Below are 16,405 nucleotides of genomic sequence, written 5' to 3' on the forward strand. Positions count from 1 at the left end.
TTATTAATTTTATAATAAGGACAACGAATCCAAAACATTGTCGTATTAATCCCCGCCAGCAGCAACCCCAGCCAGTATCAATCACAACTCTCCGCCGCCGCCGCCGCCGCAGGAGTTCGCATTGACCATTTTATCCAAAGGTCGGTTCTTGCCGCATCCTTTTACAGATCTCTCAATACGCCCGGACGCAGAACCGTCCTCGTATTCGAACTCGGAGGTCAATTCCTTGAAATCTCTCTGCTCAGCGCTGAAGATCAAGATCAGGATCTAAATATAATGGCCGCTGTTTCCGACTTGGGCTGCCCACTCTTCAACTACATGGTTTCAGTGCTTCATTCGAGTTTCGGCAACGACTTAGACGCCGTCTTTCTCCATAACATCCGAACGGAATGCGAGCGCGCCAAGGACGCCCTATGTTTGGGCTCGGCTATGGGGGAGTTTAAGATTGAGCGACTAGGCATGGAGATGAGACAATTGGTCGATCGGGGATGGGTAGTGGAGATAAATCTCAAGCTACTTCGCACCGGAATCATGAGGTGCTTGAGGGACGCCGGACTCGAGAAAGAAGAAGTGGATGAGGTCGTGCTCGCCGGTGCTTCCTGTAACATACCGGCGGTCCGAAGAGTTCTTCTAGAGTTCTTTCAAGAGCAGAAGTTCAGATGTAGCATCGACCCTGCAAACCTTATGTCCTTCAGTTCCCAGCGATACATAAATAATTTCTCCAGTGTATTTGATAACCCTGTGGCAATTCTTGAGGGTTTAAATTTGGGGCTGTACGCTCTTTGAGGTTTCTTCTCCATTATTCTTTCAACTTCTTGTGAATAATGCAGCAGTCTACAATAATAACAAGAACTTGCTACGGAATTTCTTTGATGACGGGCTATCTCCTTCTAGTGGTCCAATATTTTAGTTTCACTTACATGATTTTGGATTTGAAGCCTAACGAATATTAATGTGCATGAATTTTCAATTAAATTTGCTCAAAAGTCCTTCAACAAAATCTTTGAAAGGCAGAATTTGAATTTCCAATACATTTACATTTAAGTTTTGTTGGTTAAATTTGCGCACATTTTTCATGAAAGATGTGTATTTTTAGGAATTTCTTTGATGACGGGCTATCTCCTTCTAGTGGTCCAATATTTTAGTTTCACTTACATGATTTTGGATTTGAAGCCTAACGAATATTAATGTGCATGAATTTTCAATTAAATTTGCTCAAAAGTCCCTCAACAAAATCTTTGAAAGGCAGAATTTGAATTTCCAATACATTTACATTAAGTTTTGTTGGTTAAATTTGCGCACATTTTTCATGAAAGATGGTGTATTTTTATCTTTTGTAGATTTGTTTTTGTATTTATTTTAATTTTTAAATTTTGAGAGTTACAGAATGATTAATGAACTAATTATTAAAAGAGAAGAAGATTTTTTTTTTCAAGATTATAAATTTAAAAATCAAAGTCTTCTAGTTTTCGCAGAAAAATTTCAATTGAATTAGATCTTGTGATTTTTTCTTTTTTTTGACATTTTAAAATAAAAATGTTTTGTCTTAGGATTATTTTCAACTTATTTACGTTATGTCAAATTAAAGATTAATGTTAGGATGAGAAACTCTTTACATATTGTCATGATTATTTTAGCAAAAGAAAAATTAATCTAAGGGATTGGAGGGCTGGGTAGACAAATGTTAATAAATAAGAAGAGCGGTTGAGGGTTTGAGGGGAGAGATGTTGCACCCAGACAATGGACCTAAAAGGAAAATAACAATAACTAAAAGGAATATGTGAGCTAAAAGTTTAAGAATAATTCTAAAAGCAAACAAAAATGTTATTTCAATAATACGTATTATTATTATTAAAATCATCTGAGCATCTAAACTCAAAATACAAGCTAAATATGTACAATAGTTTAAATGAAATCAAATTATAATATTAAATTAATTAAATAATTCTAATCATAATTGGACCAGAAGCATGAACCTATAAATTCCTTTATAAAAATTACAACTAGTAATCTAAAATCACAAAGTAATAGCATGAGCGTACAAGAATGAACTCTGCAGGTGAAATTCCACTGAGTAAAATATAACATGCATCAATGCACTTAGTAAAATATAAATATCAATGAATGAGGCATAAATATAAGCAAATAAAGATATATTAGTTAAAAATAAGCATTATATTACAATAGTTATAACCAATATATAACAGATGAGATTATTTATTTATTTATTTAGAAATCAATTAGTAATCCTTTTTGTACCATAAAATTTATAGGAATCATCTATGTCAACTAATAATATCTATGTTCAAATGTGAAAACATTCACTTACCAGTCAGTATGCTTATTTATACATCCACCAATTATATCAAAATTTACACATTTATAGTTGCTTGACTACAATACCTCACTAAGAAAGCCATGCACCAATCTTAAGAAAAAATCCAATAACTATTAATAGTATCATCACTTTATTGACTTGTCAATCCACTTAGCCAATGTTAAAAAAGAGTTTATCATCTACATTATATGCATCATACACATAAGTATGTATTATACATTTTTTTATTTGCAATAATAGCTCTTAAGGAAGGTTATGACATGTAATATAGCTACATATTAGTAAAATTGATTAAAAAAAAAAGATATTAATAAAATTGATGACTCATATGGGCAATAATTATTCTCAACAAATCAAAAGAATGCATATTAAACTTATATGAATTTGTGCAGCAAAATAACATGATAGGCTATTTAGCAATCATATCAAAATGATCACTTGAATTATTGTCATTAAATAAACATGTTTTATCATATATTATTGACAACAAAAACATAGAAGCAAGTAGCAAGGAAAACACCCATAAAAAGGAAGCATATGTTTATTTCTTACCCTATAAAAAAGTCACCTATTAGGTCGAGACCATAATTAGTTGAACTAACATTTTGATCATGATTCCAATCTTTATTGCTTAAACATACATTGTTCCAAAATCCTAGATTCAAAAGAATCTAAATCACTCATATATTTAATATATCACACAATAAATATTATCAACCAAAGTAATTAAGTTAATCATATCCAACAAATTAAATATTTTCATAGGATTTGTCTTTAATGCTTTAGGTATTCATCATACTAAAAATACCCCCAAAAATAAAGTAACCCATCATTTTTAAGCCTTTGGTTTTAATAAACCACAATATTCCTCAACTTATATAAAACATGTTATTATTTTTAATAATAACAATGCAATTATAATCTCTCTATAAACTCCTTATTAATTTCATAATTAATAATCACTTTCATGACTTAATCATATACTCAATATGCATTCATTATATATTAATACATCAATCATGAATTTATATGTTTTCTAAGAAAAAGAAAACTCAATTTATGAATAAATCAATGTGGGAGCCACCTGATTAGCCATCCATATAATGTTGGTTTAATGATAGACATTGGATAATCTTATCATACATCTATGGTTTAAAGTGGCTCAAGACTACATGATTTAATCTGAGCTATTGATCAAAATGAAAGGCTCTGATTACGTTTTCAACCTCCTTCACGTCTTTATTGCCATGAAACTTTTCTAGCATGATCCGAGAGATTCCACCAGTGAAATCCCACCAAATTTTGCAAAGACAATCCAGATGAAGGAAACCTATAATCCAATGATGGAGATTTGTTGGCATGATGGTTTCACACTTGACCAGACTACTTAGCTAGGGAATTCAAGTTTTGGTTTATACCACAAGAAAACTCCAACTGGTAAGATTTTGCATCAAGAAGCTTGAGATGATGTCTAGGAACACTTTTTCTTTAAGCGTCATGGCCGTAGGAGCATCAAAGTATGGTTCGAGTGGAGGGTAAATAATGTTTGTTAGAGTTTGCTCGAACTTACTCTCAAAAGGATTAGGAAGATGGGGGAAGGAACAAAAATGCTTGGAAAGCTCTAGAGATGAATATTGATACCTAAATTCAAATGAGACAGATTTAATTGAGATACCCTATTCAAGTCATGGTCGCATCTTTAGATGGTCAATATTGATCAAATGAGCCAATAGATGCTTGCCAAATAGAAGGGGACATCCTAGGTAAGGTTTCTGAGTTTGAAGGAGGTAAACTCAGGCTATGGGGAAGACTTTGTCTTGAGATCATAATGTGAACTCAATTGGGCATGATAAGGCCCAATTGATCAAAGTGGCTCGAGTTGACCCATGCATGGATAGTTCAAGTCAATTTGGGTGCAACCAAGGTTATGCTAGGTGCTGGGTTTGATATGGAAGATACATTGGGTCAAGGGACACCTAATGCAATAGGCAATAGGAATTGATCTAACCAATGCTAAAAATTGGCTAAAGTCAAAGTGATTTTGACCACTTTGAACTAGCCTAAGCCTTGACCCAAGTCAAACCAAGGGTTGAGATGACTAGGGTAGATGCATTGGACCTATAATGGCCCAATGCAAGTTTTAGCTTTGCTTGATGGAGCCTTGGTTGGGAGTGGGCTCAATTGAAGTTGGTTATGACTACTTTGGGTTAGCCAAATTCCTAGACTAGGTTAACCAAGGGCTGGGCCAGCTAGGGTAGGCGTGTTTGGTCATGGGGAACCCAATGCAAGTGGTTACTTGGTCAGAGGTGACCTGGATTGAGTTTTGGCTCCTAAAGAACCTTCTTTGGACACTTGGGTGAAGCCTTATGGCTAACCCAAATGGGCCAAAGGCTTGGGACTTGAAGGAGACTCTCTTAGGGACCTGGTAGATAACCCTAAGGGTTTGGGTTAATGCAAGTTTTAGCTTTGCTTGATGGAGCCTTGGTTGGGAGTGGGCTCAGTTAAAGTTGGTTATGACTACTTTGGGTTAGCCAAATTCCTAGACTAGGTTAACCAAGGGCTGGGCCAGCTAGGGTAGGTGTGTTTGGTCATGGGGAACCCAATGCAAGTGGTTGCTTGGTCAGAGGTGACCTGGATTGAGTTTTGGCTTCTAAAGAACCTTCTTTGGACACTTGGGTGAATCATTTTGGCTAACCCAAATGGGCCAAAGGCTTGGGCCTTGAAGGAGACTCTCTTAGTGTAATATCAGTTTTTGCTCCAGGTTCGTCCGGACGAAGTCGGATCGTCCGGGACGATCGGTACAGGTTGTGCTGAGAAAATCATGTTTGGCTGTTTGGTTCGTCTGGACGAAATCAGGATCGTCTGGACGAAAATAAGTCAGTGAATCCTTCGCCGGGGACGATATGCAATTTTCGTCTGGACGAAATAACTCTCTTCATGGATCGTCCGGTACGAAGCTTGATCGTCCAGGACGATCAGTCTGGATATATATAGAAATGAGATATTTTGAAGAGAGAGAAAAAGTTGAGGAGAGAGAAAAACGAAGGAAAAAGTGGAAAAGTGGATTTTCGGACGACGCGGAGCCGTTTTCGCCCGAAGTGGCTGTTGAGGAAATTGCTGTGCTCGAGGTAAGGCACATTCCGCCTTTCTCAATTTTCAGAACCGTCGTGTTTGGCGGTATATTCTGTCCGGATTTCGTTTTCGTTAATGATTTTTGTCCGTATCTGTTGATTGGCTCAGTTTTTACCGCGTAACTTTCTGTATATTGTTGACGTGCCTAGTGTGCATATTTTGGTTATTTTTTAAAGATTTTTGTCCGGGTATTTTTGATTTGACTGTGTTTTTAGTCGACCAGATTTTTCTGTGAAATTGGAATTTATCTGTGCAGTAGAATAAATGTTCTAAAATGTTGATATCTATATTCTGTGCGAATTTGGTGAATTTTGATTTTCAGGAAAATTGTGTAAATTCTGTATACTGCCGTTGTGCTGCCCGATTTTTGAGTAATTTCTGTTTTGTCCGGAAATCTTCTGAATTCATATGCTATCTGTATATGCTATATAAAGGGAGTTATAAGGGGCCTGGATCCTATGAGATTCAGTTAGTGTCTGGGAATTCTGAAATGAGCTCAATATGAAATCTGATATCTGTTCTGTTCCGGATCCGAGGAAACAATCTGTTTAGGTGCTATATGCACTATATATGTATTCTGGTGCTATAAGCACATCTGATCTGATCTGTTTTGGTGCCGTGAGCACAAAGGGAGGCATAAGTGGCCTGGATCCTATGAGATTCAGTCAGTGTCAGGGAATTTAGCTATTAATTAAATATCTGATATCTGCTACATGATTCTGATATGATTTGTTCTGTTCCGATATGATCTGTACGATTCTGATTCTGTTGATCTGATATGTCTGATCTGTTATGTTTCTGATTTGATACAACTTCCATTTCCGTACAGTTTTGTTGATTTGATATCTGTCCGAATCTGTTTCGATTCTGTACGGATTTGTCTGCTGTGTTGGTTTTGAGATTCTGAGGATTTTGATTGGAGGTTTGTTGCTTTACTGAGCTGTTGAGCTCACCCTTGCTTTCTGGTGGTTTTCAGGTTCGGGGAAAGGCAAGGAAGTCCAGGATTAGTTCAGAGTCTGATCAGTATAGGTACTTTTGTACTTTTGATTTTGTACAGTCATGGCTTTTCTGTTCTGTCTTTCTTTCTGTCGAAAGCCATGTACTGTTCTGTAGATGATTGTTTTGAGGAAATGAAATCGGATAGATGTTTTGTTCCGCTGCATTTGATGATACATAGTAGCTCTGTGTTTGTTAGTCTGTGTGAATTAATTATTTGGAAGATTCAGTTCCGAACCAAATTCCAAAGCTAGATCCTGGTTAGTGCAGCTCCGTCGCGATCCAGCACGGGCGGGATCCGTCTCGTCTCGGGTCGGGTCGTGACAAGCTTTTTTGGTATCAGAGCAATGGTTTTGGAATTTGAGAATTTTGTGAAACAGAGCTATAGGAAGTGATCAGTAAGTCTGTCTGGGGGGTAATTTTGATTTGTTTGGCTTTTTATTTTTGTTGTTTTTGTGATAGTTTTTCCGGATTTTCTGGATTTTTCTGTATGGATCAGCCAGACCCAGACATGACAGATGGTCAGAGTGCCGATCAGGCAGCACCAGTGGGGAGTACAGCCCCAGTGGTCGGTGCTGATACGCTTTCTCAGTTTGCTTCGCTGGTTGCTCAGATGATGAGCGAGACTCAGAGTAGAGCTTCTACTGTCAGATCTGATGACCTGGATAGACATTTGCAGTTGTTTTTGAGGTTGAAACCTCCGAGGTTTGAGGGCGCTGTTGAGCCCAGAGCTGCTGAAGAGTGGCTGAGGAGAGTGGAGAAGACCTTTGACGGGATGCAGTGTCCGTCAGACAGGAAGGTACCGTTAGCAGTTTTTCTGTTAGACGGAGAGGCTGAGCACTGGTGGGACGGCCAGCAGGCAGCCAGATTTCAGGGCAGACTGAACTCTTTGATTACTTGGGAAGAGTTCACTGAGGTATTCCGAGATTGGTTTGTTCCCCCTTCTGCACGACAGCAGATGCAGGAGAACTTTCTGAGGCTTGTTCAGGGGAGCAAGACGGTGATGCAGTACGAGGCTGAGTTTACTGCATTAGCCAGGTACGCTCCGCAGCTGGTTAGCACTTCTGCTGAGAGATGTTACAGATTTCTGAGGGGATTGCGAATCTCTATATAAACTCCTTATTAATTTCATAATTAATATTCACTTTCATGACTTAATCATATGCTCAATATGCATTAATTATATATTAATAAATCAATTATGAATTTATATGTTTTATAAGAAAAAGAAAACTCAATTTATGAATAAATCAATGTGGGAGCCACCTGATTAGCCATCCATATAATGTTGGTTTAATGATAGCCATTGGATAATCTTATCATACATCTATGGTTTAAAGTGGCTCAAGACTATAGGATTTAATCTGAGCTATTGATAGAAATAAAAGGCTCTGATTACGTTTTCAACCTCCTTCACGTCTTCATACACGTGAAACTTTTCCAGCATGATCCGAGAGATTTCACTAGTGAAACCCCACCAAATCTTGCAAAGTCCATCAAGATGAAGGAAACCTATAATCCAATGATGGAAATTTGTTGGCATGATGGTTTCACACTTGACCATACTACCTAGGGAATTCAAGTTTTGGTTTATACCACAAGAAAACTCTAACTAGTAAGATTTTGCATCAAGAAGCTTGAAATGATGTCTAGGAACACTTTTTCTTCAAGCGTCATGGCCGTAGGAGCATCAAAAGTATGATTCGAGTGGAGGGCAAAGAACATTTGTCAGAGTTTGCTCGAACATACTCTCAAAAGGATTAGGAAGCTGGGGGAAGGGACAAAAATGCTTGGAAAGCTCTAGAGATGAATATTGATACTTAAATTCAAATGAGGCTGATTTAATTGAGACACCCTATTCAAGTCATGGTCGCATCTTTAGATGGTCAATATTGATCAAATGAGCCAACAGATGCTTGCCAAATAGAAGGGGACAGCCTAGGGAAGCTTTCTGAGTTTGAAGGAGGTAAACTCATGCCATGGGGAAGACTATGTCTTAAGATCATAATGTGAACTCAATTGGGCATGATAAGGCCCAATTGATCAAAGTGGCTCGGGTTGACCCATGCATGGATAGTTCCAAGTCAAGTTGGGTGTAACCCAGATTAAGCTAGGTGCTGGGTTTGATATGGAAGATGCATTGGATCAAGGGACACCTAATGCAATAGGCAATAGGAGTTGATCTAACCAGTGCTAAAAATTGGCTAAAGTCAAAGTGATTTTGACCACTTCAAACTAGCATAAGCCTTGAACCAAATCAAACCAAGGGCTGAGATGACTAGGGTAGATGCAATGGACCTATAACCACCCAATGCAAGTTTTAGCTTTGCTTGATGGAGCCTTGGTTGGGAGTGGGATCAGTTGAAGTTGGTTATGACTACTTTGGGTTAGCCAAATTCCTAGACTAGGTTAACCAAGGGCTAGGCCAGCTAGGGTAGGTGTGTTTGGTCATGGGGAACCCAATGCAAGTGGTTTTGTTTGTCAGAGGTGACCTTGATTGAGTTTTGGCTCCTAAAGAACCTTCTTTGGACACTTGGGTGAAGCCTTATGGCTACCCGAAATGGGCCAAAGGCTTGGGCCTTGAAGGAGACTCTCTTAGGGACCTGGTAGATCACCCTAAGGGTTTGGATTGGCTTAGAAAAGCATTGGTCAAAGGATTTGAGCTAGAATCAAGTGTTTGTGTATTTGGTTAAACCTGATTGACTTGGTCAACCAAGTTGACCAAGGGTTAATAGTTGGGTCCATTGAGTTTGGATTAATAGTATGAACTCATTGGGAGTGGTCTCAAGTGATGGGAAGGTTGCGAGTTAGATTTCAAGATTAAGTTTTATATAACATGTTTTTTGATGATACCAAAATATTATTGTTATGATTTATCCTATCATACTTGGATATATTTTCTTTTTGATATTTGTGTGTACTAACATTTCAGAGAAATTATATTCCAAACAGTTGAAGATTTCAAGAAATAGTAGATTAGGATTTCATGTAATGAATTCTATAAATTTAATATTTTTTAGAGTATGATAGAGTGTGAATCTAATTGGGTAATCATGCACACACATATTGGGAGAGTTAGTCAAAACTTAAAATTTTAAAACTAATCGTACTGTATGATTTTAAATCATACTATATGCTTTGTTATGGTAGTTTCATTAAAATGAAGATAAGTGAACGAGGTGGATGGAATTATAAATGGATTCTTGTATCAAAGGAAAGGGGGATATGACGAAATTGATAGATCAAACAATTCACCTACCAAATTTTGATATGCAATTTAACATTTGAATGAAGCTGATAGTATATGGCATACCAACAATTGCAGTTCAATTGGAAATGATGTTATTACAATGATTATTTTGATAATTTTAATTTTTGAAATTATCTTAATGTTTTTTGCATGCCCGATAATTACTAAGCCTTCGTCTGGGATAACTTTCTTACTGTCTTCTTACTATTTTTTAGTATAAAAAATTCTAAAGTACAAAATAGGTGCATTTCATACTGTATGATCATGGTTCATATATATGACTTTTAGAGTACAAAATAGATGCATACCAGTTCATCCCACATGATCTCATCAATTTTAGAGCTGTTTTTATTGTACGAAGTGGAGTTTATATATATGACTTCTAGAGTACAAAATGGGTTCATCCATGTTCGTACCAAATAAAGCATGATTTGTTTAAACTGTGTAAAACCCTTCAAAAGCTATTTTTTTAAGTGATTTTAGTCCCGAACGAATTGGCCTTAGTCCCGGACGAACTGAAGAAAATTGTGAAGAATCTGTCAATTTTGTCTGTACGAACCGGGAAGGGTCGGGACGAACTGAACCCGAGAGTTTCGTCCAGGGACGAAATAAAATTGAATTAATTTCTTCTGGATGATTTGAGTCCAGAGAAGATCGTCCCAGGACGATCGGGACATCGTCTGGGACGATCCTGCTTAATAAATATCTGAATAGTGCCGATTTTGAAGAGAGAGAAAGCCCAGGAGAGAGAAAAACGAAGGGAAAAGAAGAAAAGTGGATTTTTGGGAGACTTCCGTCCGTTTTTGTCCGTCGCCATAGTTGAAAAAGTTGATCAACTCGAGGTAAGACACATTCCGCCTTTCTCAATTTTCAGAAACGAGAATTTTGACGACTTTTCTGTTCAGGATTTTGTTTCCGTTAGCAAATTTCTAGTATTATTTTCTTCTAACAAAGGTTTTACCGCGTAACTTTTGGTATGTTGTTGAGATGATAATTGTGCACATTTTGAGTATATTCTGGAAGATTTTTACCGGGTATTTCGAATTCTGCTGAGTTTTATTCGAATAACAATTTATTTGGATGTATGATATTATTACTTCAGTACAGTAAAAGTCTTATAATGTTGTTGTGGATATTCTGTGATAATTTGATAAATTTTTGAATATGTGAATTTTGTATAAATTCTGTATACTGCCGTTATGCCACTGATTTTTCGTACGAATTCTAATTTTTCTGAATTGATACATTGAATGAATTGAAGTGTTTGTAAGCTATCAGAAGGGAGTTATAAGGGGTTAGGATCCTTTGAGATTCTGTAAGTGTTAGTGAAATCTGAAATGAATTCTGAAATCTGAAAATAAGTTATGTTCCGAAGTTTCGAATATCTGTTCTGTTCTGTTCTGGTGCTATAAGCACAAAGGGAGGCATAAGGGGCTAGAATCTGTTGAGATTCTGTCAGTGTATGGGAAGGGGGGCATAAGGGGCCAGAATCCGTTGAGATTCTTTCAGGGTCAGGGAATATAATGTTTGATATGTAATAATCTGTTCTATGACTTATCTGGTCTGTTTTATGAATTATCTGATATCTGATTTCTGATTTCTGTACGGTTCTGTCTGCTTTGTGACTTGAAAGCTTTTTGATATCTGTTCTGAACTCTGATTTGAAATGACTTCAGTTTTTTTGTATCCGTAAGCTAATTTCTGATTGATCAAGTATCTGTTATATCTGTTCTACGATTTTCGTATGGCTATTTTCTGATGTGAATTTCTAATAATTTTGATTGGTGAGTGATGTCTTACTGAGCTATTAGCTCATTCTTGTTTCCTGCGTGGTTTTCAAGTTCTGGGAAAGTGAATGAGGTCTTGGACTAGAAGTTCTGTGTCTGATCTGATATTAGGTATTTTATACTTTTGATTTTTGTACAATCATGACTTTTCTGTTTTGTTCTATTATTTCTGTCTGAAGCCGTGGATTGTATTGTAGATGATTATTTTGAAAAGATAGATGATCTGTTCTATATTTGGATGTTTATAGTAGCTATGTGTTTTTCTGTCTATTTAATATTTGGAAGAAAGTCTAAAGCAAATTCCAAAACTAGATCCTAGATTTCCAAGTTTAAGTTCCGTCGCGGCCTGATGCGAGCGGGATCCGTCCCGGTCGGGTTGGGTCGTGACAAACTGTTCATGTCGTATGAAGTGGGGTTTGTATAGATAATTCATAATGTATGAAATAAGGTTCATACAGGAGCATATCAGATGAATTGGTTTAGTTTTGAACTGTTAATACAATATTTTATAAGTTCGTATAGATGACTAATAAAGTATGAAATCAGGTTCTTACAATATCAAACAGGGCTTTTCAAAATGTTAGTACATATAAAATGCGATTATACTGTAAAATTAGAGTATATTCAAGTTGAAAATTTTAATTTTCTAGATGGTTTTTTTTAATCTTTCATATATAAGTGTCCTAAAAAACTTACACTCATGATCTTGCTATGAATTTCTCTTAAGAGTGGATAAGGAGAGTGTTTGGGAGAGTGATTTAGGAGTGAATATTAAGAGATCTTATGAGAGAAAATTGTGAGGGGATTTACAAGGTTGCCCAAATCTAAGGATCACTTATATTTTCTTCAAAATACTTCCCTACTTTCTTGAAGTCTCTTGAATAAAGATTTTTAAAGAAGATTACGATACTCTGTCATCACCAGGAGAGTGAGAAAGGATGTTGGTATTCTAACATCATTAGGAGGGTGAGAAAAGATGTTGGTACTCTACTGTCACTTGAAGAGTGAGAAAAGATGTTGGTACTATGTCATCACTTGGAAGGTGATAAAGGATGTTGGTACTCTGCCATCACCAGGAGGGTGTAAAAGGACGTCAGTACTCTGCCACCACAGGTTAAAGGAATAGAGATTTTGTAAGGGCTTCTCCACCTTACTATAGGAGAAAAAGGAAAGTCACTTTCGATTTAGTGTAATACCCAAACAAGGAATCTTTAGGGAGTGGACATAGGTATAGTTGGATCGAACCACTATAAAATTTGATGTTCTTTTGTTCTTTAACTGTTTACTATATTTTTATTTTCTGCACTTTAAATTATTATGATTGAGAAATCTTTTATGAAGATCTATCATTGTATCAAATATCTTAAATCAATTTTTAAAATCTAAGAGAATTTTTAAATTACCAATTCATCCCCACTTAATTTGTCTTGGGATAATTTTATTAGGTTTAACAACATTTTTGAACTTTCAAGTGGTATTAGAGCCTATTACAAAAATTAAGCTTTAGATAAATTTGTGAAAATTGACCATGGCTACTTTTCGAAACCATAACACTACTTAAGGATATTCGATCACTAGACCCCTACTATTTGATAACATTCCTTTCAACTTTTAAAAAACTTGTATGTCTATATTTATGCAATCACTTGACTACCGTATGTGGATTTTAGTACATGAAGGTTAAACTAGACCCACTAGACTTGTTGATGACATTAGGACATGAAATATTATTTATTGATTGGACATTAGAGGAAGAAGAACCAGCTCACTTAAACGCAAAATGTTTAACTTAGGCATTTTTATGCCCATGCCCTAAATCTGAAGATTATATGCGTGTTTCAACCTGTAAAACTAGGAAAAAAATTTGAGATAGACTGTACATAACATATAAAGGAACTAATGAGGTAAAATAATCCAGATTGAATATTCTATTACACGACTATAATTTTTATTTTACATGAAATCGAATGAATCAATCACTGACATGTTTACACATTTTATACATATATTTACCTTATTGCATGCTTTAAGTAGGGAACTAATAAATTCTAAAATATTTAAAAAAAATCCTACGTTGTTTACCTATTACTTATAATGTAAAGATAACTGTCATAACTGAGTTAAAAGACCTAACTATTTATTCTATCATCAATATGCTTGGATTACTGATTACTTACAAGCAAGGAGTGACACAAAGACTGATAACTTACGCCTCTATTCTATTCTCTCACATTTCATCCCAACATTTCGTACAGACAAAAATTGAATTTTCTAAGTGTTCGTCCTGGACGAACCTAGTAAGTATAGGACGATGATCTCGTACGAAATGATTTCGTATTGATTCATAAAAGGTTCGTACACAATAGTGTTTAAACTATTTATACGTACAAACATGCGATCATACAGTACGATCGTATACGCTCAAAATTGAAAAATTCAATTTTCTGAATAGTTTTTCGTGTCTTTTGTATAAAAGGTCCACTAAAAAATGACATGCAATCTTTTCAAGTATTGTCTTCGTGATTTGTAAAGGGCAATTGAAGGAGAGAGTGTGAGAGAGTATTTGAGTGAGATTTCTTGCTAATGGAATGTGAAGGGTTCACAAGGTTAATCAAAGGTAAGGATCTCTGTGTATGATTTATATTTTTCACTCTTCCACTCATCTTTCTAGATTGCTCATAAGAAGAACTTTGAAGAAGATCTGGTTCTCTGCCGACACTTGGTCAGTGTGAACATCCAACAGTTCTCTGTCGACATTTGGAGAGTGTGAACAGCCAAGGGTTCTCTGCCGACACTTGAAGAGTGTGAACAACCAATAGTTTTCTGTCGACACTTGGAGGGTATGAAAGGGCTAAGGTTCTCTGCTTACACTTGGAGAGTGTGAACAGCCGAAGGTACTCTACCTACACTTGGAATGTGTGAAAGGATCACAATTTTCTATTGATATTGGAGAGTGTGAACAGCCGAATGTACTTTTCTTACACTTAGAGGGTGTGAAAGGATGACGGTTCTTTGTCGACAATTGGAGAGTGTGAACACCCGAAGGTACTGTACGTACACTTGGAAGGTGTGAAAGGATGAAGGTACTCTACCTACATTTTGAGGGTGTGAAAGGATGAAGGTTCTCTATCTATACTTGGAGGGTGTGAAAGGACGACGGTTCTCTACCGCACCGGGAATTGATGGAAGAGAGTTTTATAAAGGCTTCTGATCTGTCTTGCTGTGGGGGAAAAAGAAGAGTCACTTTTTTTAATAATGCAATACCTGAAGTGGGAGGCTTCAGAGAGTAGATGTAGATTGTGTTTGACCGAACCACTCTAAATCTTTGTGTCTTTTATTTTTCCCTGCTTACTTACTGCAAGTTATTTTGTTTCATGCTTTCAAAATTTTAAATCTAAGAGAAGTAATTTTTAGAATTATGAATTCATCCTTCTTTTGGTTATCCTTGGAACATTAGTTTAGGTTTAACAACCTAATCGAGATTCAACAAGTGACATCAGAGCCAAGTTTCAAAGCCATAAGTTGAGACTACTTTTTGAAAAATGTGCATGACTACTTTTAGAAACCGGAACACACCTGAAGGGTATTTGATCAATAGACCTCCTTTGTTTGATAATATTCCTTTCAAATTTTAGAAAACACAGATGTCTACATTTTTACAGTCCTTGATTATCATATGTGGATCCTAGTTCAAGAAGGGTATACAAAACCAACTAGAATAGTTGATGACATTAGAATTGAAACACTCTTTGCAAATTGGACTATAGAAGAATATAAGTTAGCACAACTCAATGCAAAATATTTAAACAATTTCTTTTGTGCACTTAAGTTAGAAGACTACATGTGGGTTTCCACTTGCAAAAGTGAAAAGGATATATGAGATATACTTTGTATTACCTACGAAGGGACTAATGAAGTAAAGCAATCTAGACTAAATATCTTGTTATATGATTATGAGTTTTTTCGTATGAAATCCAATGAATCTATTTTTGACATGTACATAAGATTCGCTCAGATAGTCACTTCTTTGTATGCTCCAGGTAGGGAATTAACGAATGCTAAAATGGTTAATAAGATTATCCGTTTTTTGCCTACTGCTTATGAAAAAAATAACTGCTATAACAGAGTCTAAAGATTTAAATGTTTACTCTATTGACAATATTCTTGGATCACTAATTGCTTACGAACAAGGACTAAGTCAAAGAAAGATTGATGTAGGAGAACCACGAAAGGAGGAGAATATTGCATTGAAAGTGGAGGAGTCGGAGAGTGATCTATCATAACATGAGGATGAGGATGACATTGCCTTAATGACTAGGCAATTTGGAAGCTTTCTAAAGAGAAAGTAGAAGAAACACAAAAAGCGGAACAGAGGTAAATTTCATAAGAATGTCAAAATTTTAAATGATGTGATTTGCTATGAATATAGAAAACTCGGACATGTAAAATCAGACTGCCCAAAACTTAAAGTCACTCCTAGCAAGAAGAAGGTATATGAGAAACCAGATGTGAAGAAGGGCAAGAAGAGATTCCAAAGAGCTTTTTGGGCGGATTCGGCTTTAGATTCGTTAGAAATTGAAAAGGAGGAGGAAGTCACCAACTTGTGTTTAATGGCCGATAATCTTGACCAGTCAGATCAAGAAGAAGTATGCGACTTGACATATAATGAATTATTAGTAGTTATTGAAAGAATACATGATGCATACAGAAAGCTAAAGCAAATGCATGCTAATCTAATTTGGAATTACTCTGCATAAAATATATGTATAATATTTTTAGCCTTGGTTTAGTCTGTCCAACCTCTCTTATCTAAGGGTGTTCCAGGCAACCGATAGTGTAATGACTGTGGTTCTCTATCAAGAATCATTGTTGATGATATCATTGAAAGACAAGTAAATTATT

General features: G+C 36.1%; 2 protein-coding genes across 2 annotated transcripts; both read left to right on the plus strand.

Moving 5' to 3' along the window:
• Nucleotides 1-276: 276 nt before the first annotated feature.
• On the plus strand, nt 277-786 carry LOC114581028 (ribosome-associated molecular chaperone SSB1-like). Its single transcript, XM_028700318.1, has one exon. The coding sequence runs from the start codon at nt 277-279 to the stop codon at nt 784-786; it is 510 nt and encodes a 169-aa protein (XP_028556151.1).
• A 6,191-nt stretch (nt 787-6,977) lies between these two features.
• Nucleotides 6,978-7,580, plus strand: LOC114581029. The gene has a single exon (XM_028700319.1). It carries the CDS (start codon nt 6,978-6,980, stop codon nt 7,578-7,580), a length of 603 nt encoding a protein of 200 aa, XP_028556152.1.
• Nucleotides 7,581-16,405: the final 8,825 nt, after the last annotated feature.

This window comes from Dendrobium catenatum, unplaced genomic scaffold, assembly GCF_001605985.2.
Source record: "Dendrobium catenatum unplaced genomic scaffold, ASM160598v2 fragScaff_scaffold_1483, whole genome shotgun sequence".
Lineage (NCBI taxonomy): Eukaryota > Viridiplantae > Streptophyta > Magnoliopsida > Asparagales > Orchidaceae > Dendrobium > Dendrobium catenatum.

Excerpts from the sequence above, each read along its gene's own strand:
- LOC114581028 (XM_028700318.1), top strand. The coding sequence starts at position 277 with ATGGCCGCTGTTTCCGACTTGGGCTGCCCACTCTTCAACTACATGGTT.
- LOC114581029 (XM_028700319.1), top strand. The coding sequence starts at position 6,978 with ATGACAGATGGTCAGAGTGCCGATCAGGCAGCACCAGTGGGGAGTACA.